Raw genomic sequence first — 23,505 nt, forward strand, 5'->3', positions numbered from 1 at the left:
CCCAACAACTTTATGAGGACAGGAAGAACTGTCACAGTCAGGAAAGGGAACACAGAGGGTGTTCTGCTCTGGCCTTGCAAGGAAGACTGAGAAAAACTGAGCAGTTCCCTTCTCAAGCCATTGCCAGAACCCTGACCCAGTGCAGCCTGTTTGTTTGCTAATAAAAATTAATATCAAATGTCCCCCCTTGGAGACATCTCAGCTGGCAAAATACAGTATTCAATGTGCTGGTCTGCAGGTTGGAGCTGAGTATCTCTGTATTTTCTTATGAAGTGTGGTTCTTATTATCTGCACCACAACCTCCAATAGCTGCTTTATGAATTCATCTGCAGCTGAGTTTATCCTTCAGAGCATCACACTTTATCTCAGGTCTTCATTTATATTCATCAGTGGGGACGGAAGTAAAATTTAGCTTTAATTCAAAGGCTAATTTAGGTTTCAGTGTATGATTAATATTCCACAATTACTACCATCAAAGTCAAGCATATGCATAAGTCTCTGCAGGACTGGGGCCAAAATATTTTCAAGTATCCACTTATTCAATACATTTTATATGAAAAATTATTCTTATCTATTATTTATGCAAGGGCCTTAACTAGGTAAATCTTGACACAGCTAGGCCTCTCTCTCCATATAATTACTCACCTTCTTACTTTTCATCTGGTTTCTGCTCTACCTAGTTATCTAATTCATTGGGTATGAGCACAGTTCACTAACTGTAAATGCAATTTACTCTCAGGAACAGCAGGAATATTCAGAAATCTCCAAACCTAAGTTTTCAGGATAACATGCAACAACTCCCAACAGGTAAGATCATTGACTGTATCATTTGGTAAAATGATCATTAGAGTAAACACTAAATAATAAAAAGCTCTGCTAAATTATACATTATTGCAACACATCCATCCATTAAATACCATCATTCAACTGCAGCAAACAAAGTCCAGCTAGTCCACTCAGCCAAAGTGGAATCACCAAAACTTTAATACTATATTCCTGGCATGCAATACATACATAATTAAACAGTTAAAAAACATGTACAAGTGCAGTATGCACAATGTTAAGGCAGCCTTGCTGTGGATTGTGTCTATCAGGATGTTCACAGCACCAGTCAGAACATTCGCTAGCAAGAAAAACAGTAACTGATTTTTGTTAATCGCACTAATGAGGCATAGCTGTGACAGCTTGTCCTGCCTTCCCACCCGCCCGGCCTCCATTCCGCGCTTTTTCCCGGATTCAGGGGGCTGCACAACCTCCCAGCAGCAGGGCACGCTGGAGCCCTTGACCAGCAGCTTGGCGAACACCAAGGCGAGGTCGGTGAGCACAAAGAAGCCCAGCAGCAGCAGGCAGTGGGCGAGCACCCAGGTGCAGAAGGGCAGGTTGGCCAGGCGGCGCGACACGGGCTCCGTGCACGCCTGGCACAGCTGCAGCAGCACCGACAGCAGCAGGACGGCCAGGGCCAGCCCCCCGAGGGCTTCCAGCCAGCCCCTGACCGCGCTCCTGCGCCGCAGCAGCCACAGCCCCACCTGCACGCTCGCCAGGTAGATGGCCAGGTAGCCAAAGAGGGAGAGCAGCCCTTCCCGGTTGGCATCGAGGAAGCCGAGCCGGGAGCCCCTGCCGTCGCTGCCGTGCAGGATGAACATCTTCAGTGAGGTAGCGCTGAGGAGGAGCTGGTAAAGCACGGCCACGGCTAGAGCCACCAGCCAAGCCTTATGTTTGGGGAATATGGCTAAAAGCAGAGATGCTGCGAGTCTCACCAGTGCCAAGGTAAAGAAGAAGTTCCAGTGCACGCCGTACTCCGAGGTGTGCTCGTGGTACTCGATGGATTTAACACTCAGCAGCCGCCCAACGCCGAGGGAAATCAGCGGCCACACGGAAAACACCTGCCTGGCCAGGCCGGAGAATCTGGGCTGTGTCGTGTGAGGCTTCTGCCGAACTTCAGGGCAAACGAGAGCGTTTCCAAAGATGAAGGCTCCCACCCCCAAATCCATGGCTCCGGTGCCGTAGGTCTCGGCCTTGGCGTATCGCCGGGGATACTGCGGGAAATCCACGGCCAGAATGCTGATGGATGTCAGCACGTTGACATAAACACGGAACACAGTTATTGCTGGAATGCACTCGGGGTCCAAGCATGTCTTCTGGAATTCTTTTACAATTTGCCCAAAGGGTACTCTGGCCTCCCGTTTGCTCTGGCTGTATATTTTGGAAAATACTCCGGCACAGAAGGCAGTGAGGATAACCGGTATGAAAAAGATGACAGGAGACAAGACAGTGCAGGAGAACAGGAGAGGAGACACCAGCACCAAGAAGTCTAGCAGCAGGCTGTACTTCCTTGAGCTTACAGGTTTTCCATGGTGCAGGTAGTACAGGATCAGGAGGAGCCCTCTGCAGAGCAGGCACAGTGGAGGCAGGGACAAGCCTGCGGAAATTTCCAGCAAACTCGTTCCATTCAGGTTGCTGATAAAAGCTTCTTTCAGCTCTTTCTGGGACATTCTTCTTCCTTCCTCTGAAAACACAAAACTTGAACTTGAGGTAGCTGTGTAAAACGGGTCTCTGAACTCCTTAAAAATGAAACTCCTTCCTCTGAAAACACAAAACGTGAACTTGTCTCGGGCAGTTCACAAAACCAACATTGATTTCAGAAGTTACTGAATTACTTTTCAATTTAAAGAACACAGAGCAGCACTGGAGCTGGCCTGGGAAGCCAAGGACAGACACAGGCTTGAGGAAGTGCCAGCATTTTTCATCCTGAGGTGTTCCAACAAGATGCTCCGTACATTTTTGAGGGAGATCTCTAAACATCAAATACTCCACTGAATATTCACATGGTGAATAATCTCACGGCTCTGTAGAACATACTTTGCCACATCCTCTACGGTCCAAATGGCACAGAAATGTAAAAACGTGTCCCTACGCAACACTGTACAACCAGCAGCCCCCAGGTGCCTTTTTACGGCAGCAGAACCCGCGGGGGATGGAAAAAGCGTGAATTAATCACGGGTTCTGCTCAGCCGCGGGGCGCAGCGGGAGCTTACCGGGAGCTCACCGGGAGCTTACCGGGAGCTTACCGGGAGCTTACCGGGAGCGGGGCACGGGCGGCGCTGAGGGCACCGAGCGGCGGGGCCGCGGCCGCTCGGCCGGGTGGAACCGGGGCTGGAGAGAAGCGGGGCCGGGTAAAGCCGGGATGGGGTAAAGCCAGGATGGGGTAAAGCCGGGATAGGGTGAACCGGGGCCCGGTAAAGCGGGGCTGGGGTGAAGCGGGGCTGGGGTAAAGCGGGGATGAGGTGAAGCCGGGCCCGGTAAAGCGGGGCTGGGGTAGAGCCGGGCCCGGTAAAGCAGGATCGGGCCGGCCCCCAGTTAAGCCGGGCCCGGTAAATCCGGGCTGGGATAAAGCCGACCCCGAGTGAAGCCGGGCCCGGTAAATCCGGGCTGGGACGAAGCCGGCCCGAGTGGAGCCGGGCCCGGTGAAGCCGGCCCGAGTGGAGCCGGGCCCGGTAAAGCCGGGCCCGGTGAAGCCGACCCCGAGTGGAGCCGGGCCCGGTAAAGCCGGGCTGGGATGAAGCCGGCCCCGAGTGGAGCCGGGCCCGGTAAAGCCGGCCTGGGATGGAGCCGGGCCCGGTAAATCCGGGCTGGGACGAAGCCGGCCCGAGTGGAGCCAGGCCCGGTAAATCCGGGCCGCGTTCCCCGCCCGCCCTTTCGCCGCTTCCGCAGCGCCCCAGCCCCGCCCCGGTCCCGCCTCCCCGGCCCGCCCCGCTCCGCTCCGCTCGCTGCCGGCCCCGGCCCCGCTCCGGCCCCGCTCCGGCCGCGGTAAGTCCCGAGCCCGCCCTGCCCTGTCCTGCCGTGCTGCCGGCACCGCCGCCGGGCCCGGCCCGCTCAGCCCCGGCACCGCCTGGCCCGGGGGCACCCCGCGACCCTGCCCGGGAGCTGCCGCGGCCCGCCTGCGTCCCTGGCGTGTCCCGCGTGTCCCCGGCGTGTCCCCGGCGTGTCCCTCGTGTCCTTCGTGTCCCCGGTGCGTCCCTGTCGTGTCCCCCGTGCCCCCCGGGATCTGCGGGCACCGGCATAAAAGGCTCTGCCGGGAGAGCGGGATGGATCGGACCGGGGTTTGGGGATGGGAGCGTGCCCGGGGACTCCGAACTGACTCCGAGTGGTGTTTTCATGCCGGGTTAGGAAGGAAATTAGGGATGGAATGGGAATAACAATGGAATAAGAAGAGGAACTGAATAGGAACGGAATAGAGAGAATAGAATAGAATAGAATAGAATAGAATAGAATAGAATAGAATAGAATAGAATAGAATAGAATAGAATAGAATAGAATAGAATAGAAACAATTAGAGTATAATGGAACAAAATTAGAATAGAATTAGAATAGAATATAATTAGAATAGAAAAATAATAGAAGTAATGGCAGCTTCAGCTGAAGGAAGGACAGAATTCTTCCTGGCGCTATGACTGGAACCTCAGCGTTTATCACAGAAATTCAAATGACTCACCTTGGGTTGGCTCCCAGAGATTTTCAGAGGAAACAGGAAGGGAACAACACAAACTTCTCTGTGTCACTCCCCTTCTCAAAGCTCTGGCTTCTCTGGCACTGTCAGACCCTCAGGTCTGCTCTGTTTCTCCAAACAGGGAATTTTACAAGTAGTTGCAGTTTCTTTCCAATAAAACTTGCTTTATTAAAGAGAAGCAAAGCATTTTATTCCTGATGAAAGGGAATATACACAATTCTCTCCAAAAAAGCTTTATTTGCGGGGACAGCAGCGCATGACCATCACTCTGGGTAGGATTTCCAGCTCCAGTGTTACTTGGGCTCCACTGGGATCACTAATTCTGCCTGAAGTCCTTGGGATTTGCTTGTGGAACCCTCTGGAGAATGACATGCCCTGAGTTATTTTTATCGAAATGCCTTTTTATTTCTTTTTTTTTCAAGCATTCTCCAGTGTGATTTGAATGAAGTACCCTAAAGTAAAGGCCCTCTCCAGTGTTCCCGTCCACAGGCCTGGACAAGATGCCAAAGCAGGTAAAAAGAAAAGCAGGAATTGTGTGTGCTAATTAAATGTTACTGCCAGGAGAGAATTCTTGGCTTATTTCCATGCAGTCAAGATTAGGTAACTACTAAAGAATATTCATGAATTGACTGGACCTATTTACTGTGGGTTTGAGCTGTGTTAGAGACACCAGGCAGTGATTTTTGTTGTGCCCTGGGCTCTAGCAGGGCAGGTGTTCATGCAGGCAGCAAGCACATCCTGGGGGGTGTTTGCTCAGGAAGATGAATTGGGATTTATTGTCAAACTTTTGGCTGAGCAATCATCTCAGCTGAAGTGATGCTGAGCAGGGCAGCAGAACCAGGCCCTTCCTCAGGCCTTGCAGTCTCACAGTGGGTTTGACTTGCCTGGTGGAACACAGGGAGAAAGGGGAATGGGCAGGAACTCCTCAGGTCTACGTAGTGTTTGCTAATTGTGGTGTCTGTTCTGTGACAGCAGCAAGCTGCTTAATGCTCTTTCAGAGAATAACAGAAATCACTTGGATGGCAGTGCTTTACTGCATTGCTAAGCTTTTTTTTTTTTTTCCCCTTACTGTGTAAAATTCTGTATCACTGGAAATGAAGTATTTATGCTGTCTGCAAAAGATAAAAAGGCTCCTAAATGAGTACACTATTGTAGCCTTTTTTTTTTTTTTCTTTTTAGGAACATGCTGAGTGGGGTTTGCAGTGCATTTCCCCTATATTAATAGGCTCAGCTCACATAGTGGGAATGCTGCTAACTAAATTTAGCATTTTCTGTACAAACAAGGTGTAACTGTTCATTGGTTGGTACAGGTGAGTAGGAATAGTTTGGAGAACTTTCTGTCAAAGAGAAGGAGAGGAGTGTACAGAGTGCAGAAATCAGGACTGGCATCTTTTCCATTCTTCATTTTCTCTTCTAGCCTGTCCTTTCCCCAGTAATGGCAAACAGGTCCTGGAATCTCTCTTCTGGCTGGTTTTCCATTACATACAAATGTGTCCTTCCAAAGAATGTTGTCAAGGACATGGGAGCCCAGAGGCTGAAATTTGAATGTTTTAAGTGATTCAAAGGGGACAAAACTTCAGCTAAGGCAGGGCAGTTCTTGCCCCAGCACCATTCCTGTGCCCTGGCTGTGATGTGTGCACTCTGCAGCTTTCACCCTGAAAATGAGAGTCTCTGCTAGGAAAGCTGCATTTGTTTTGGCCTGCAGGGGCTTCCAGCTGTACCTGCAGCCAGCCCTTCCTGCTTCCCTGAGCCCAGGGCACTGCTTGGATTGAATGCATGACAGGCAGAGGCTCAGAAATGAGCCAGTTGCACGAGCATGGGGTGTGTGTGTGTGCAGAGCTGCAGTGTGAGCCCAAGGCCACGTTCTCTGAGTGCCTTTGCTCACAGCCAGAACCCTTTTCTAGCATCAGAGCAGGAGGAGGCAGCTGGGAGGAGGAGTAGCTGTGACATCCTGAGGTCTGGCTCCTGCTGAGACTGAAATTTGGTGACATGGAAGCAGCAGAAGAGCTAGAGCAGGGGAGGAGGTGAAAGTCCAGCTCTTCACCTTTCACTGGTGCTGATCTGACATCCCATCCCCTCCAGGAAAATGGCCAAAGGGAAGATTCTCTCATCCAGAATGACCTCAATGAATCATTTGAAGAAGAAGTTAGAGCCTTCCTCGGTGATGAAGAGAAACTGCATCTTTTTGACGACCTCACTAAAGTGAATCCAGTGACAACCAGGACAGGTGAGCAGCCAGGGACAGTCTGCTGAGGGATCCCTTACCTTGCTGGCCACTGACACGTGGCCACTGCATTCCTGCTCTCACTGCATTAACACCATGGACACTGGAGTTTTGTATATTATATTAATTACATGTATAATTATGTATATTGCATCTACATCTCTCTATTAAACCTGATAGGAACACACCTGAGACTCTTGTTACCAACAGGCACAGCAAGGGTCAAACACACTTTGCAAAATATGCTGACAGAAGGTGTTGCTTTTCAGTTCTGAAATGTCTGCAAGCAAGATACAGAGTCAACCTGTTCTATACAAACGCTGGCTGCAGCCTGGTGGCTTTAAATCCTTTCCAGCCTTTCTCCTGCCTCTACTCACCTGAGCTCATGAGGGAGTACCACGTTGCACTTTGTCCTCAGGTAACCCTTGTGTTTGAGATCTCTGTCCTTCTGTAGAGCCCATGTGTCCAACTGCTCTAAATTCATCTGAGCAAAATACTCCCACAGGAGAAACCCCATTTCTAGTGAAATATTAGTTCTGTTCAAAGAGCAGTGCTGTTTTCAGGTGAATGTGAGATGACCCTTGTTATCCATTGCTGTTGAATTGTATGGTTACTGCACTCTTAAATATAAATATTCTCTTTCTCTGCCAGGATTTAAAACCTCACATCTTTGCAGTGGCTGAGCAAACCTACAGGAATGTCCAAAAGCAGATGGACCCTCTGAACCAGTCCATCATTGTGAGTGGAGAAAGTGGTGCTGGGAAGGTAAGGAAATGTTTTTCCGTGACATTGCTCTCAAGTTTTGAGCTCTGCCAGTGATTTGTAGTGCAGAGTAGTGCAGTGAATGAGCAAAGATGAATTAAAAACCCCTCTGACACAGCACGTAGCCAATCTGCCCAGCACGACTCTCTTGAAATGTGTGTGAAGCATTAAGTGATTGCTGCAGTTAAACACACTCTGCTTAATATAGCAGCTCTTCAGGTGACATCTGTCATTTCTGGAGGGCTGGGTTTGAATCATTCAGCAGGATTTGCACCGAGTTAATGCCTCAGACTGGTCTGCCAGGGAGCTCTGTGAGTCTCAGCAAACCCTCTGTAAAGACTTAGAGCAGTGGATTCAGCTCCTGCCCTGGCCCTCCTGTGATGGCCCATCCCTGCTCAGGACCATGCTGAGGAGGGTATTTTAAAGCCCAAGAACAAGGTGATTCAAATGCTGAATGTTAATGACTCCAAATCCATCCACATTCATTCCATCCCAAGGCAGTAGCTGAAAATTCTGGCTGAGCTTCCAGATGGTGACACCTCGATGGAAGTGCCATTCAGCAGAGCACTGAAATGTGTGTCTGTGGCACAGAGTTTCCACTGAAGCAGAGCTCTGAACCTGACACAGTTCCTCTCTTTAGCCTCCCCTCCACCTGCACACTGCTCTGCTCCACGGACATAACTGATAACATGTTAAAAACAAAGAGCTACTGTCAGATCTCTCTCTTGCAGACCTGGACCTCTCGCTGCCTCATGAAGTTCTATGCCTCTGTTGCTGCCTCAGTTATCTCCCCAAAAGGCAATGAAACTGTGGAAAGGATAGAGAAGAGAGTGCTGGATTCCAACCCTGTCATGGAAGCTTTTGGTAAATGTGGCTTTTTTAGCAACAAAGTAAAGGAATGGCTACTGTGGGAATTTCCTTTGTTCCCACATGAGTCTAAGCTATATCTTGGTCCTCTCCTTAAAAACAAACTCTTCAAATACTGGAGCTATTTACAGAGCACCCTAAATACCTGTATGTGCTGCATGGCAGAGTGGCACCACTCTGACTGTTCTGTGTCTGCCACTGGCAATTTCACAGGGAATGCCTGCACCCTGCGGAATAACAACAGCAGCAGGTTTGGGAAATACATCCAGCTCCAGCTGGACAGGTAAGAATTACTGTGTAAAACCTTACCTGCTGTCTTGTTCCTTTAAATCTTTATTATCTTGTTCCTTTAAAGCTTATTTCTGAAGTCTGTTATAGAATATTTTATGTCTTTAGAGCATATTTTGGTTTGCTGGCAGCTTAAACTGTTATTATTTTCCTTTTTTTTTTTTCCTGCAAGCTCTTACCCTGATCTCTAAGAGACAGCAAAGGAAAAATAGAGACGTAGTTAAGAACTTTGAATAAAATATGAACAAAACTGAAGGTGAACTGCAAAACATTCACAGTCAGTTGGTCTCAGAACAAAACAACCCCCTCTTGGATTCTGTGAAGAGGTTTTGTTGAAATCTTTCCTCTTTTTCCCTCTCCAGATTCCATCATCTGACTGGTGCTTCCATCCAGACTTTCCTTCTGGAGAAAACAAGAGTTGCCTATCAGGCCCCCAATGAAAGAAACTTCCATATTTTTTATCAGGTTTGCCTTCAGTTAATTTTGCTGAGCATTTCTGCCACACAGCAGGGATGGAATCACCAGATTTAGCACAGTTGCAACTTTTAATAATTACCAGTTTCCCTGTCTGCCAGGCTTCCAAATTAAATCATCCTCCCAGTATGTTATTCTTCACTGTCTGGGAGCTGTGTAAACACCAAAGGCAGAATTCAATTTTTACCTTGTTTTCTGTCTCAGATCACAAAAGGTGCTACTGCAGAGGAGAGGCTGGAGTGGAACCTTCCAGAAGGGGCTGAGTACCACTGGCTGCCAAACTCTGAAAGAAACTTAGATGGTAAAGATTAGCTTCACTTACTAATTAATCAATCCATTAATGATGGCTGGAACTTTAAAGGGAGACAGGCAGAAATACATCCTGTTCCATCCCCTGGCCAGCCAACAGCAGATGTTTTGCAAAGCCACCTGCATTAATGGGATTCTTTTTAAGTTTCACTTGGCACTAGTAAGTCTTAAAGCTTAAAATCAGTCACCTGGCTTAAAACAGCTGGTTCTGGTCTGGCAAATTTGCATCTTTGTGGCTTTGTTTAGAAACTGTCTTTGTTTTTGCATGTGATTCACCTGACAGAAAAAAACAGTGGGCTGGGATTTCCCCAAACAGCATCCCTGTTCTTCCCCGCTCTCCTCTGACCATTCCAGCTGGATTGGATGTGCTGAGATGTTCTGCCTGCCCTGTTTGTGTGCTTGGCTTTTTCAAGAGCACTGTTTGGCTTTTCAGAGGACTGCTTCGAGGTGACCAGAGGGGCAATGTTCCACCTGGGCATCGGCCCTGCCACGCAGAGCAATATTTTCAAGGTCAGCCACACAGCAGGGACAGCACAAGGCTGCTGAGGATGTTGGGAATGTGTTCCCAGGGTGGAATTGCTGCTGGGATCAATCCCTGTCACTGTGCAGAGCTGCTGCTCCTCCCTGGAGGGCCCTCAGCTCCACATCGGGTAGATCTGAGCCCGAAGTCTGCACCTCTGAATTTCAGTTTGCCTTCAGGAGCTGCAGCATTAGGGAAACACTCAGAAGTTTGGGATCTGTTGGCTGCCTTTTGTGCAGGAATGTGCAGGAGCTGGCCTGTTCCAGGCTGAAGGAAGGCTCAGGGGAGCCTGCCTTGGGGGGAGCTGTCCTGAAAAACCCCCTGATTGCATTCCAGGTGTTATCAGGCCTTCTGCACCTTGGGAACGTTCAGTTCTCTAATCCAGTGGATGAATCTCAGCCTTGTGAGCTGGAAGACAAAACCAAAGGTGAGGCAACAACCATGCCGTGCTCCAGAGCCTTGTTAGTTCAGTGCAGATGGCCAAGGGAAGGGATTAGAGAAAGGAAAGAATGGAGAGAATTCATTCCTTTATTTAGTTAGTTAATTTAGATTTACTTATTATATTTATTTCCTTATTAACATTTCTTAAAATTTATTACATCTACCAAATTTTCACTTGAGTAATTTTAAGTATTTTTACTTTCCATTATTAATTCCTTTTAACTACTAATAAGTCTAATTACTTTATTAATAACAATTTTGGAAATTAATATATTTGTTTAAACGGCATTGAATTTATTGCATTTTAAATTATTAAATCGAATTTGTTTAATTTAAATTAATTTAAGTTCTTCATTTAATTCAGAAATAATTCCTTATTAAAGAAAAGAATTTGAACAATAACTCTCCTGCTGAAGGGAGAAGATCAAGGCTGTGAACAACCCAAAATTTAGGTGTGTTTTTGTGAACAAAAACCTAATGCTCCCCTGCCCTGAGAGATAATATCCTTCCTGACAGGTCAGGGCAACTGCAGCATTGCCCAGTGATTTCAGGAGGATTATTGGCAGAACTGTGGCTCTTGTTTGTAATCTTACTCTGCCATCACAGGCCTGGCAGAAATCTGACCCAGAGGGAGAGCAGGGCTTTTCACATGAAAGCTTGGAAGTTTTCGTGATAAAGACCAAAAGGCAGTGACAACAAATCTGTTAAATTGCAGCAGAAATAGAGGTTGTTCTGATTTTAGGATCTGGATTTCCTTCAGAGCTAAAACTGCTCTGACTAGTGAAGGTTCCTGCTAAAATTCCACATCCTCTGAACTCAAACTACTTAATATTCAAATAATTTTGACTACAGCTCAGCTGAGAAAGATCTTAAATGCTTTGTCAGCAAATACTCATTTTTCTACACTTCCTTTCTATCCCCGAATCCCTGCTTTTTTTTCTGGTCCATGCCTGTTTGATTTGTCTGTCTGGATTTTGAGGTCCCTGCTCAAAAAAGGTGAAAAAGTAACAAAGACACGCCTAGAGAGAAAAACAGCTCTGGTGTGGCCAACTCCAGCTTTTTCTGGTATTCCTTCATTTTAAAGAGAGGACCCAGAATTCTAGGGGCACTCTGCATCTGAATTAAGAGTCTGGTTTTGGAAAACTTCCTGCCAAGTTTGGGTAGAAATATCCAAAATCCACATTTAATTTGGGGAGCTGATGGAAGTGGCATTTTTCCTACACTGTCTCTAGACCTTCCTTACCTCCAGAGGTATGAACACACCAGGTAACCTTGCACTGTTTGTTCTCCTGAACAAGAGTTTGTGAAGACCACGGGGGATCTGCTCCAGATTCCCACTGAGGAACTCCTGGAATCTTTAAGGATCCGAACAATCACTGCTGGAAAACAGCAGCACGTGTTCAAGAAGCCGTGCTCCAGAGCTGAGTGTGAGACCAGGAGGGACTGCCTGGCCAAAGTCATCTATGCCAGGTAAGGCTGGGCTAATCCAGGTGACTTTTGGGAGGGAATGGGGAGGCCAGAGGGATTTACTTGCTGCTGTTCCATGGCAGCACATCAGAAATCCCTCTTCCTTCCAAGTGACACTGATGGAAGCAGCAGTAAAAGAAACAATTCTGATTATTGCAAGCTAGCAGCTTCCAGCTAACCCCATTGTTGCTGTCTGCAGGTTGTTTGAGTGGCTGGTTTTGGTCATCAATGAAAACATCTACACAGATCCCTCAGTGTGGACCAGCTTCATCGGTATGGATATCCCACCCTGGTTTAACTCAGGGGCCAGCAGCCCTCCAAGCTGCTCCTAAACTAAATCTCCCTGTCCTCCCACATTCTTCCAGGTTTGCTGGATGTTTATGGGTTTGAAGCCTTCCCTGAAAACAACTTGGAGCAGCTCTGCATTAATTATGCCAATGAGAAACTGCAGCAGCACTTTGTAGCTCACTACCTGAAGGCACAGCAGGTAATACCCCAAACTGAGGATCAAATCTTCAATATCTAATTTAAACCAGCACCTTCTTGTCACTTTAATTGCATTGCTGTGCCCATGGTCAGGTGGAAGCTTCAGTCAGCAATGCCACAGAAAGCAGTGGGAGGGAGCAGTGGCTTTGTAAAGAGGGGAGTGTGGGGCAGTTGGAATGACACAGCTTTGTCCCTTGGGGACTGGAAATCTGTTCCCAGCCCTGCTGGATCTCTGCCTGATCTCTGTCTGTTTGCTTTTCCTCAAAGAGACTAAATTCCTGCGGTAAGTGCAGCCTGAATTGAGATTCTCTTGGAAGTTTCTGCTTCCAGCCATGAAGCATAAAGTCCCTAAAGAGTGGAGCTTCTAGACTGAGCTTGGTGTGAAGGCAGAGCCCACCAGAACCCCATCACCCACACCTGAGCACGTGGGACCTGTGGAGGCCTCCAGCCACAGGGGCACAGCTCCCTGAACCCAGCCATGCTGGTGCCTTTAAAAAAGCCCCAGCATGCTCCAGCTTTTATCCTTGAGTAAGGAGGGACACAAATACTGTTGTTTCACAGCAGAGAAGGTTTTTTTTGCACTGTGCAGTCCCTCACTGGTCACACACTGCTAATTCCAGCTCTCATCTGAATGCCCTGCAAGGTGCAGAGTCCCTGCCAGGGCTGCTGCTCTGCCCCTCCCCACTGCAGATCCATTACCAAAATGCTCTTTGCCATTAACTGGAATCAGGGAAATTCTTTTCTTTATGGCAGCAGTGTGCTGGCACCTCCTGCCTCACAGCAGGGTTTTGTCAATTTATTCAGGAGTCAAGTATTTCTTTGACTGCTATTTGTGCTTTGCTATTGCCAGGCTGCTTTCCCTGCCTGCTCTGGTCAGCATGCCAGGGGTTAATGGTCAGGGAAGATGGAAAATAAGTTCAAGCACACAATTGCTTTGCTTGAAATGGCTCCATGACCTCTGTTTATAGCACCCCTCCCACTCACTGCCTGCCCTCTTACCTCTGGATCTGGCTGTCCCCCAAACCACTTAAATGCCATTAGTGGCTGTGCTGAGCAAGCTTTTGGCAGGAGGCTTTTCAAATAACTGCCCAGAGCTTGTGCTTGTTAAACACTGCTGACAGTTTGTCCTGTAATTCAGCATAAATATTGTACCAATTATTCCAGCCAGTATCTCCCTGCACTTCCTTGCAGATCAGGCTTTGCTTTAAATGGAGCTCAGTCAGTAAGGCCTGGCACACAAAGGTTGGGCTGGGGCAGTGTCCCAGTCCAAGGAAGGAGTTCTGCTTGTTCCTTGTCCTTCAGGGAAAATCTCAGCACAGCCAGGAGAGGCTTTGTGTGACTGTGGCCTTTGTTTGCTCTCTAAAGCAGCCTTGCAGCACACTCTGATAAATCCATGGGGTTCTCAAATCCTCTGATAAATTGTTCCAGCAGGTTCTGATCCACACCCAAAAGCTACCTGGGCTAGAATATCTTCACATGGGTTGTTTTTTTCCTCAAGCTTGGTGTTGATCTGGAGCTGAGCTGGGATTAACTCCTCAAACAGGACCTGGATCAGCTGCCCAAGGCACAGAGTCCTGAGCTCTGGTGCCCTCTGCTGCAGAATAACCCCTTCCCTCTTCCTTCAGGAAGAATATGCAGCTGAAGGCCTGCAGTGGTCATTCATAAACTACCAGGATAACCAGAACTGCCTTGATCTGATAGAGGGAAATCCTCTCAGCATTTTTTCCTTGCTGAATGAGGTAAGTGTGATCATTTCTTGGGCCCAGTTTCCTGCCTTTGTCCCACACCACCACAGAAAACACAAACAGTAAACTCATAGAAAATCTGGCAGCTATAAAATTTCTGCAGGGCTTCAGCTTCACAAAATCATGCCACTGCTTCCTCCTGCTCTGAGTTGTTTTTTTCCCTATGATCCTGGATGTTCTGATTCAAACATGAACCCTCAATTACTTCTTTCCCCCCCTTCCTTCCCAATATTTCAGGCCTTGCATACTCAAAGCAGCTCTAAAGGTAAAATTGCTACGATTTGAATTTTAAACGTTGTAGCTTTTAGAGTCATTTCTTTGGGACAAAGAAGAGATGCTGCAGTTGTGTGTCCTTTGCAGGAGTGTCGTCTGAACAGAGCCTCCAACACTGACCTGTTCCAGACCAGGATTGAGAAAGCCTTGTCCAGTAATCAGTGTTTAAGTCGAGATAAGTTTAGTAAGAAGCCCAACTTTATCATTTCACATTATGCTGGCAAAGTCTGTTATCAGCTGGCAGCAATGGTGGAGAAAAATAAGGTAGGTGTTTGCAGAAAGAGCTGTTTAAAAAACCTTAAAAGCATCTTACAGACCTGAAGTGATTTAAGTCAAGCAGATATATTCAGTGTTGGGTACTGGACATGACTTGCTGCAAATAAATCCTTCAGGCCATGTAAACCTGGGTGATGTCCTCGGTGTGATAATCTGAACCACCACTGGCATGAGCAGATGCTTTCTTACACCTTGAACCATCACCATATCAGGGCTTCTTCCATTTCTGGGGAATGCAGAATTGTTAATGGCATCAGGGCATTTTCATGACTACAAATACAGCACTTAATTCCCAAAAAATTCAGATAAATTTATGAGCAAGAAGAGCATGGGCTTAACTGCTGAAAGTGCTCAAAGTACTCAAATTTTGGCCATCAGGAAATAACTGAAATGTGAAATAGTCTGCAGAGAGCAGGGTCCCTTCTCAGCTCTGACATCCCCAGCAATTACAATTATGGCAAGTGCTATTATTTATTTAGCAATAAAACACCATCTCTTGATTCAAATGAAAGTTTCTAATGTCTGCTGCAGTCTGTCCTTCAGGGATTAAACCACTCCTGAGAGTTGGAGCTCACTTAGGCTGTGTAACAACAGCGGTGATGGGAGCAGTTGTACATTTGACTGGATTTGCTGAATCTTCAGCCAAACATTGTTTTCTGTCCCTAAATCTGACTATGAATGAATGCACATCATCAGATTTGAAACTGCAGCTGTGATCACATCAAATTTCCATCAGAAATACTGTTCTACCTCTGTATGTGGAATTCTTAGTTATTTCCAGAGGTGCAGGTGCCTGCCAGGTCCAGATACTGACAGGTCATGTCTGTTTGCAGGATGCTGTTCCACCAGAGCTGCTCCACGTTCTGCAGAACTCAAAGGACCCTTTGCTTCAAAAATTATTTCCTGTGACAGAAAAGAACCAAAATAGCACCAAAACCCAGAACAGAGCAGCTGTTGTTACAGTGGTGTCCAAGTTCAAGGTACATCCCATTCAGGTTTCTGCTGTAATTTTGGAAACTTCCCAGATTTGCCATCAACAATTTGATGAAATGCATCCACAGAGTGGATTTTTTGCTCAAGAGAAGTGCTCTAACACTGAGTCTGTAGAGCCATCCTTGCCAAGAGCAGCTTCCTGGGGTGGATAGGAGATCCCTGAGGAGGAGGAGGAGCCCTGCTGAGCCCTGTGTTTGTTTCTGCAGAGCTCCCTGGAGCATCTGATGGAGATTTTGAGCAGAACCACACCCCACTACATCCGCTGCATCAAGCCCAACACTGACTGCAAGGCCATGACTTTCAGGAGAGAAGAGGTAACTCTTCCAAAGCCTTTCCCCAGGGCTTTGGATTGGCTTTCTCAGGATCTTGAGTCACTTGCAAAGCTCTTTCCACAGCACATTTTGGAGCAGCTCTTTCTCCTGTGAGATAAGCACCCTTTCAGAGTCACTGAGGTGCTTGTCCAAAGCAGCTCCTAAGCACAGCAGCTCCTCCAGCTGCACCTTGCTCATGGCTGGGGGGATTTGGGGTGCTGCCCTCCCAGCCCTTCAGACAGGTGGAGGTGATCTGAGCAGCCCTGGGCACACAAACACCTCCAAAACAGAACTCTGCAGTCCAGGAAGCTGAGAAGTTTTGGGAGCAGAGCAGCAGATGCTAAAGCTGAAACTAGAGAACCTCATCTGATGGGCAACCAGGCTTTAAACACCCATGGAATCTACTGAGAGTGCAAATGCCAGCACTGAGCCTGGAAATGCCAACACTGGCTTTTCACACCCTGCTGGCTTTGGATGCCCAGGACAGGGCACACAAGGAGCAGCTTCCACGAAAAATCAGCTAAATAAATAAATTTAAGCAATAAATGGCCTAAACCAATCTCAATTTGTGCCTCAGGTTCTCAGCCAGCTCCAGGCCTGTGGAATAGTGGAAGCCATCACCATCAGTGCAGCAGGTTTCCCAGTCAGGTAAGTCCAGCTTCTCCAGCATAATCCATTTCTAGTGCAATTAGTGGTATTTAGTTATTCAGAAGAGCTTATAAGCAGCTTATATTTTGCACCATCAGCATATCCAAGCACAGTTCCTGCCCTGGCTTTGCTACTGTTACTGGGAAATCTGAATTTCTTCACAAGTTCTGTACTTTCTGGCCTGTTTGACCATTTAGGCATCAGTCTGTTTGCATCCCCTGCACTGGAGCCACAAAGCCATTCTGGAATTTTTCCCCTTCAGGGGATGAGTTATTTACCACACAGCAAAAAGGATCAGTTATTTACAGTAATGGTTCTTGCCTGGAATTCACTGCACATTTGTCTCCCAGGATCCCTTTCCAAAGTTTCACTGAACGCTATGAACTACTGAGAAAATCCTGGGGCTCCAGTAAAAAAAGAGTGTGGGGCAAAAGCAGCTCTCATCCTGCTGAGAAAAAAGGTAAGTTTCTTCAGGTAATCCCCCTGCCATCAAGCAAAATTGTCACTGCACCCATTTGGTATCACACAGATCAGGTAATTACTGTATTCACCACTATTCTTAAAATACTTCTTTAACCTATCACCAACCTGTGTTTCTAATTTGCTTAACACTTGAAATCTTGCCCCTCACTGCTGGTTTTCTGTGTTCCTCCTGGGTGGAACAATCACAGTTACAGTGGTGTCTGGGGTTCCCCTCACCCAATATAATTTGATTTAGAATTGATTCTTTACTAGACTTGAAAACCACTTACCTTTTGCTTTATCTTCATTCTCCTTCCTTTCTTTCCCCCTCCCCTTGTTTCCTTGCTGAATCGCTGACCTTCCAGCTTACCTGGACTCTGCTGCTTCTTCCACCTTTTGCAAACTTCTCTTTTTCTAAGCAAGAGTGAGGATGGACTTTAACAAACACAATCCAGCCCACAGGTAATGCCTTTGCTAGGAACTCCTGAAAGGAGGAGCTCATCAGGTGGTTACATTTAATACTGAAGGTCGCTGCAGCCCCTTTCTTGCCCCAGATGAATCCCCTCTTCACCCAGTGGGTCAGTTCAATAAACAACAGCTGTGGGAAGCAGGACCAGCCTGTTCAGATAAATAAAATTGGTGGAAATCTGTTCACCCTGTGGAAATGGGGTGAAGTAAGGAAGTGCAGGCTGGAAAATTACTTACACACTGGCTCTTTCCCCCTCAATTGCAAACCCATTAACTGCAAAGCCTCTTTGTGATGGCTTTTTAGTCCTTTTTATCTTGAGGGGGTAATAAGCTGCAAACAAAGCAAAACAATTGCCCAAACAGAGGATAAGCTTTGGTTCCCTTATCAGCCCAGCCCCATGAACACCATCAGAGCCACCAGATGTCTTCCTGTAAGCAAGAATTGCTTCTATTTGTTTTCAGGACCTTAAAATGCTCTCATCTCCTTAGAAATATTTATAGCAGAAAAGCAAACAGTATCCAGGATGGAATGATGCATCCAGCCCTGTGCATGCAGGAACTCTTTTCCCAGGTCTGAATTAAGTCTGTCTCTATTTCCAAAGAGATTCATCTGGCTGACCTGTTTGTAAGAAACTGTGCACTGTGTCCCAGAAATGGCTTTAATAACCTGTAATTGCTGCCATAAGTTCCTGCTCAGTACAGGACCCCATAGCTGTTCCCAGTGCCCTGTGACAGCTGTATAATTGTGTAGAATTTGCTTCCCCTTCCTGTACTTTTCAGCACATTAAGGCTACAATTCCCTGCCTTTTGTTCTTTGCTCCCACAGCTTTGAGTTTTGAGTATTTAATGTGATTTTCTTATCTGCTCAGTCTATTCTTAATGGCATTGCTGCTGCTTTCTGGTACATCCATGTGGGATGGGAGAACACCTGAGCCCTCCCTGTTTCAGGCTAGATCCACCCCAAGTGACAATTTTACCTGTGGAGAGCAGAGGTGATAAGAGATGAGAAGGCAGCACCCAGCCACAGCCCAGTTCAAACAGCCACACTGCTTTTCTGCTTGCTGGCACCTGGTGGAATCTGAGATCCGGTGCTCTCAGCCATCTCCTCCTCCCCTCTTGCTGTTTCCCCTCTAAATGGCCAAGAAATCTCAGTGCAAAGACAGTGCCCTGGCCCCCGTTTGCAGATTTTGTGGTGCCTTCTCCTCAGTGTTTCACTTCCAGGTGAGACTGCAGCGATGGGTGATGGCAAAGCACCACGTGCTGCTGTGCTGGAGATCCTTCAGGATGCTGCCAGGGGACAAACCCCTGCTCGGGGAGCAGGGAATGGAGCAGGAGTCCCCTCAGTCTACTGTGGCAAAACCAAAGTGTTCCTGGCCACTTCCCTGGTAAGTGCTGTTCCTTGGCTGGTGCCTCTGCAGTGCTCCTGCCTCAGGGACATTCTGGCACAGACAGAGGCAAAACTCCTGCCAAGCCAGAGTGACCAGAACTGGGCATTTTCCATCCAATTATTAAACTCAATCGAGCACCCCTCAGAATCCAGCTCTGCAAAGCACTTTGTGTAATGGCCTCTGTGTTGGACAAGGAGCTGCACTTGTGTCAGAATTCCAGGAAAGATGGCAGCTTTCCTGAGCTCCACATGACAGATTTGGCTTTGGGAAAGAGAGGAAGGAGTCACAGGCACTTCTGCCAAGCTTGCAGGATGCAGCCCCTTCTGTGGAGCTGGGTATGAACCTGCTGCTGCTGGGACTTTGGGAGGCTGCCCTTTCTTCCCCAAGAATTTCCATTTTTATTTCCACGTTAGCTGAAAGGCACTAATGAAGTGCTGTCACTTCTCAAACCTAATCCAGCAGTCAGAGGACACTGGAATGAGGCTGAGGTGCCCTGGCAAACACCAAGAAGCTGTAAAAGAGGGAAGAGTTGTGAGCACAAGTCCATCCCTAACTCTGGGCTCCTGTTCCCCACTGCAGCTGGAGCTCCTGGAAGCCAGGAGAGCAGAGGTGTTAAATGAGAAGGCATTTTGCATCCAGTGCTGCTGGAGAAGATTTAAAGAGAAGAAAACAGCAAAGGAGAAACGCTCTGCAACTCTCATCCAAGCAGGTGACTTGTGGGGTGGGGATGAAATAACAGAGCAAGGGACATTTCCAGTCACTCTGGGGGACTCCAGTGGCACGGGTGGCTGAGTGCCATCTCCCCCAGCATGTGCAAGAGCTGCTGAGATTCCTCTGCACTCAGGTTTCTCTCGTTCAACCCTCAGCTGTTCGCTCCTGGCTGGCCAAGAGTCGCTTCCAGAGGCTGCGCAGGGCTGCCCGTGCCATCCAGCGGGGCTGGAGGAGGTGGAAGGTGAGTGTGGGGGACAGGACAGCGCTGAAAAGGAGCCTGAGGCTTCTCAGGGTAATAACTGAGAACTACAAACCCAGTGCTCCAGAAAACTCTTCTCCAGCTGAAGGGCAGATGCCAGTCCTGTACAGCTGTTCTGGCTCATCCTGCAGAATAAACTCATTCCCTACCTGCAGGGAAATTGGGGTGTGCTGCTCTTCCAGCCTCCCTCTTTGACAGCCTCAGTTTTGCAGTCTAACTTGTGCCCAGGACATTCTCAATGTTGTTGTGTCTTTCCCAGGCAAGAGTGGCCGCGCTGGCAGCAGCGGAGCTGGACGAGGGGGAAGGAGAGGAGTTCCCAGCCCCTGGAGCTGCCCTGGCCAGAGCTGCCAGTGCCCGGGACACAGCGTGGCCCCTGCAGGCAGCAGTGCAGTGCTGGCCCCTGGGCCTGGTGCTGGCTGCTGCCCCTGGCAGTGCCACGGGGCCGTGGCGGGCGCTGCCGCTGCTGCGCTGCCTCGGGGGGCTGCGGGAGCACCCCAGGGCACACCCGGGCTGTGGCATCGCCTCCGTCAGAGCCCTCCCGCAGGTACCCACCCCTCCCTCCCTCCTGCTGCAGCTTGGCAGCAGGCTGGGACAGCATTTCCCACTGGCTGGCACTGCCTTCCCTCACAAACTGCACTTACAGAGCACCCTCGGCTCTGGGGGGGACATCTCTGTGTTTGCAGTTCCTGCATGCACAGTTTGATGCGAACACAAAAACTCTGCCAGGTGCGGTGCTGAGCACTCCCACCTCCAGAGTCTGAGCTGATCTCAGTGCAGTTCACAGTTCTGGCAGTTTCTGCAGTGGCCATTTCTCCTAAATCCATTTGTGGATGTTCCTCTGTCCTCATCCGCACTCCAGAACTCAACGTGAGTAACAAAGTCAGCTGCACACCTGGCTGAACACTGTCCCCCTCTTGTCCCTGCAGGGCTCTGTCAGGTTCCACTGCAGGAGGTCCCCCCTGCATTTTGCTAACATCAGCCCCCACACAGAGGTGTTCTCCACCACGGGACTCAACCAGATCCTGCTGGACAGACAGGAACTCCTGCCCACATAGCTCTGCCCCTGGCCTTGGCCTCCAGGAGGGCTCTCTGCAAGCTGCTGCTTCCAAATCACTCAACATCCACTTCTGCTGCTACCTCAGAGCTTCCACAGCGCTGCCCTGTACCTACACCGTGATGGAATGGGATAATACACATTATAATAACATTAAATTACATTTACTGTGTGTGGGGGCAGCTCCTGCTCCCCCCCGTTACAGGAAATATCAACACTATGGGAACAAATCAATTCCAACAGATCAGGTGCTTGAAGCAACAAATACTTGAACTGAATGCTGGTGCAAATAAATATCCCTGATTCATCCTGACTGACCACGAGTGTCCCCAAGGCGGGGAGGAGCAGCCAGCTGCAGCCCTAGGGGCAGATGTCTCAGGGAAAAGCAAGGCTGGGCTCTTGCTTTTATCTACAGAACCAAAATGTGTGAGTTCTCACAGGTACCAGGTGTCTGTAGAGCTCCCCAGACAGCACCACCCTGCCCAGAGGCTCACCAGGAGTGCTCTGAACCCTCCCTTTGTTGCTTGTGGATCTTGAAAATGTTCGGCTGCTCTGTGTATGTCATTTTAAATAAACTGCTCAATGCCTTGTCAAAGTGTCTGACCCTTCCCAACAACCTTCAGTGAACAAAAACACTTCCGAGTACCCATGGATTAAAATAAATGTAAATATATTTAATATTGTCATCGTGAAGCAACATTTGCTGTGGTGAATTTCTGTACCAACAGAAAGAATTCCACAGAGTAGCAAGTTGAACCCCCAGGCTGTAAAAAGATGTCCCAACACAGCCCTGCCTAGGCTGGAACCAGAGCACCAACATCCACGGGCAGAGCAGCCGAGACACACGGCAGCACCTCTGGCTGCTGGCTGAGCTCCCGCACCAAAATCCCAAAGATAATTTAAAAAACACCATTCCCACGGCAGCTCACTCGGGCAGCACGTTCTCCTTCTCCTCGGGAGGCTCCACAATGCCCAGGCAGCAGTCGGCGAACTCCACGAACAGCGGCTCCTGCATCAGCCGCCTCAGGACGGAGCTTTTGTCCCGAGCCCGCTCCAGGGCGAGCAGCAGCTCCCGCAGGTGCGGGTTCCGCAGCAGCTCCCGCAGCTCTTCCGACTCTCCTGCACCGGGAAAAACCGAGTTACAGCCGTGCCACCGAACCTGCCGGTGCCACCGAACCTGCCGGTGCCAGCGCTGCCGGGGGAAGGCGCAGCCCCGCGAGGGTTTATCCTGCCCGTCCCAATCACCCAGCAGCCGCAGTTTGTGCTCCGGGACGCGGTCCTGCTCGTCCTCCTCGCCCGGGATGTCCTCCGGGAACCCGGCTGCGGGCACCGGCTCCTGCCCGGCCGCCTCCCGCTCCCGGGCATCATCGGGAGAGCAGCGCTCTGCGGGGAGAGCCGCGTTAGCCCCGGGCCAGCCCCGGGCCAGCCCCGGTCCCGCCCGGTCCCGCCCGGCCCGCACTCACCGCGGTGGGTCCGGCAGCACGGCACGGAGCAGCTGCGGGGAGAAACGGCGTGAGAGACGGGCCCGCAGCGCCCTCCCCGCTCCCGACAGCGGTACCGGTGCTACCGACGGTACCGGGCCGTGCCCCATCCCGGCAACAGCGGTACCGGCGATACCGGCGGTACCGGCCGTGCCCCAGCCCGCGGTACCGGCGGTACCGGCCGTGCCCCAGCCCGCCGATAGCGGTACCGGCCGTGCCCCCAGCCCGCGGTACCGGCGGTACCGGCCGTGCCCCAGCCCGCCCTGGCTCACTAGGCGCTGCCGCAGCGCGGACAGCGGTACCGGGCCGCGGCCCCCGCCCCGCACTCCGCGCACGGTCCCGGTGCCCGCATGGCCCCAACGACACCGCCGCTTCCGCCGCCCCGCCCCGCCCGGGCAGCACCGCCCGCCCCAGGCGCGTCTAATCCACGGCCGAGCGTTTGCTCCGGCTGTCCGGAGATATCTCCATAAACTGATAAATATAGACAGAGATATATGGATATAGATATGTAAAGAGAGCGCTGTGCATGGGGAAAGAAGGGGGAGTGGAGGGAGAGATGTATATACCGAGATAGGGGTGGAGATATAGATATGGGCATATATAAAATACATAAATAGATGTAGATGTGCATTTTATGTGATTAGTTCTTTGCAAATGTTAAACTGAGTATTGTATGTGTTGTGTTGGAAAGTTATGCTGTATTCATCTCTTCTAAGTAGTGCTGTATTCATCTCTTCTAAGTGGTGCTGTGTTCATAATTTTTTAGTAGTGTGGTAAATATAGTTTTTAGGCTATAGCATAATATTAAAATGGAAACTATGTGGTGTAATATAATAATAATTTTTGTAACTAGCTCAAGGAATGGATAATTAAGAAATTCTTTACATAGAGATAACAGCAACAAGACATAAGATTCCAAGAGAAGAATTATTGCCTCCTTATGGTAAAGACCCAGACTTCGAGGGACCAGCAGGATTGATTTGCTAGATGAGGGGGGATTGAAATTAGGCAGAAACACTCTTAGTTTGAAGAGGAATGTTTGAATTATGTATGAGATAGATGAATATGCAATGGCCTATTGCTTTTAAGGG

General features: G+C 49.0%; 3 protein-coding genes across 9 annotated transcripts; 1 reads left to right on the forward strand and 2 right to left on the reverse strand.

The window, feature by feature from the left end:
• Window positions 1-966: 966 nt before the first annotated feature.
• On the reverse strand, window positions 967-3,284 carry PIGW (phosphatidylinositol glycan anchor biosynthesis class W). Of its 2 annotated transcripts, none has more exons than XM_030287987.4 (2): window positions 3,080-3,284; window positions 967-2,506 (listed from the first exon to the last, which is right to left on the reverse strand). In XM_030287987.4, the coding sequence occupies exon 2, from the start codon at window positions 2,490-2,492 to the stop codon at window positions 972-974; it is 1,521 nt and encodes a 506-aa protein (XP_030143847.4). In that variant the 5' UTR covers window positions 2,493-2,506; window positions 3,080-3,284; the 3' UTR covers window positions 967-971. The 2 variants fall into 2 exon arrangements, with proteins under 2 accessions (XP_030143847.4, XP_072772851.1); XM_072916750.1 differs by having other exon boundaries at window positions 3,069-3,284.
• A 408-nt stretch (window positions 3,285-3,692) lies between these two features.
• Window positions 3,693-21,528, forward strand: MYO19 (myosin XIX). 6 transcript variants are annotated; one of them, XM_030287915.4, is made up of 25 exons: window positions 3,694-3,807; window positions 4,930-5,019; window positions 6,590-6,734; window positions 7,001-7,149; window positions 7,383-7,496; window positions 8,225-8,357; window positions 8,574-8,643; window positions 9,011-9,113; window positions 9,327-9,423; window positions 9,865-9,941; window positions 10,288-10,378; window positions 11,691-11,862; window positions 12,059-12,132; window positions 12,225-12,346; window positions 13,971-14,084; window positions 14,451-14,627; window positions 15,473-15,619; window positions 15,839-15,946; window positions 16,521-16,591; window positions 16,942-17,051; window positions 18,743-18,906; window positions 19,489-19,618; window positions 19,776-19,861; window positions 20,139-20,423; window positions 20,806-21,528. In XM_030287915.4, the coding sequence occupies exons 2-25, from the start codon at window positions 5,008-5,010 to the stop codon at window positions 20,932-20,934; spliced, it is 2,880 nt and encodes a 959-aa protein (XP_030143775.4). In that variant the 5' UTR covers window positions 3,694-3,807; window positions 4,930-5,007; the 3' UTR covers window positions 20,935-21,528. The 6 variants fall into 6 exon arrangements, 4 of the variants coding, with proteins under 4 accessions (XP_041575976.2, XP_030143777.4, XP_030143775.4 ...); XM_030287916.4 differs by lacking the exons at window positions 19,489-19,618; window positions 19,776-19,861; window positions 20,139-20,423; window positions 20,806-21,528 and adding an exon at window positions 17,419-17,515 and having other exon boundaries at window positions 18,743-18,879; XM_041720042.2 differs by lacking the exons at window positions 19,489-19,618; window positions 19,776-19,861; window positions 20,139-20,423; window positions 20,806-21,528 and having other exon boundaries at window positions 3,693-3,807; window positions 17,419-18,756.
• A 58-nt stretch (window positions 21,529-21,586) lies between these two features.
• Window positions 21,587-22,841, reverse strand: ZNHIT3 (zinc finger HIT-type containing 3). The gene is made up of 4 exons (XM_030287919.4): window positions 22,687-22,841; window positions 22,397-22,428; window positions 22,179-22,316; window positions 21,587-22,052 (listed from the first exon to the last, which is right to left on the reverse strand). The coding sequence occupies exons 1-4, from the start codon at window positions 22,764-22,766 to the stop codon at window positions 21,859-21,861; spliced, it is 444 nt and encodes a 147-aa protein (XP_030143779.4). The 5' UTR covers window positions 22,767-22,841; the 3' UTR covers window positions 21,587-21,858.
• Window positions 22,842-23,505: the final 664 nt, after the last annotated feature.

Source organism: Taeniopygia guttata, chromosome 19, assembly GCF_048771995.1.
Source record: "Taeniopygia guttata chromosome 19, bTaeGut7.mat, whole genome shotgun sequence".
Taxonomy (NCBI): Eukaryota; Metazoa; Chordata; class Aves; order Passeriformes; family Estrildidae; genus Taeniopygia; species Taeniopygia guttata.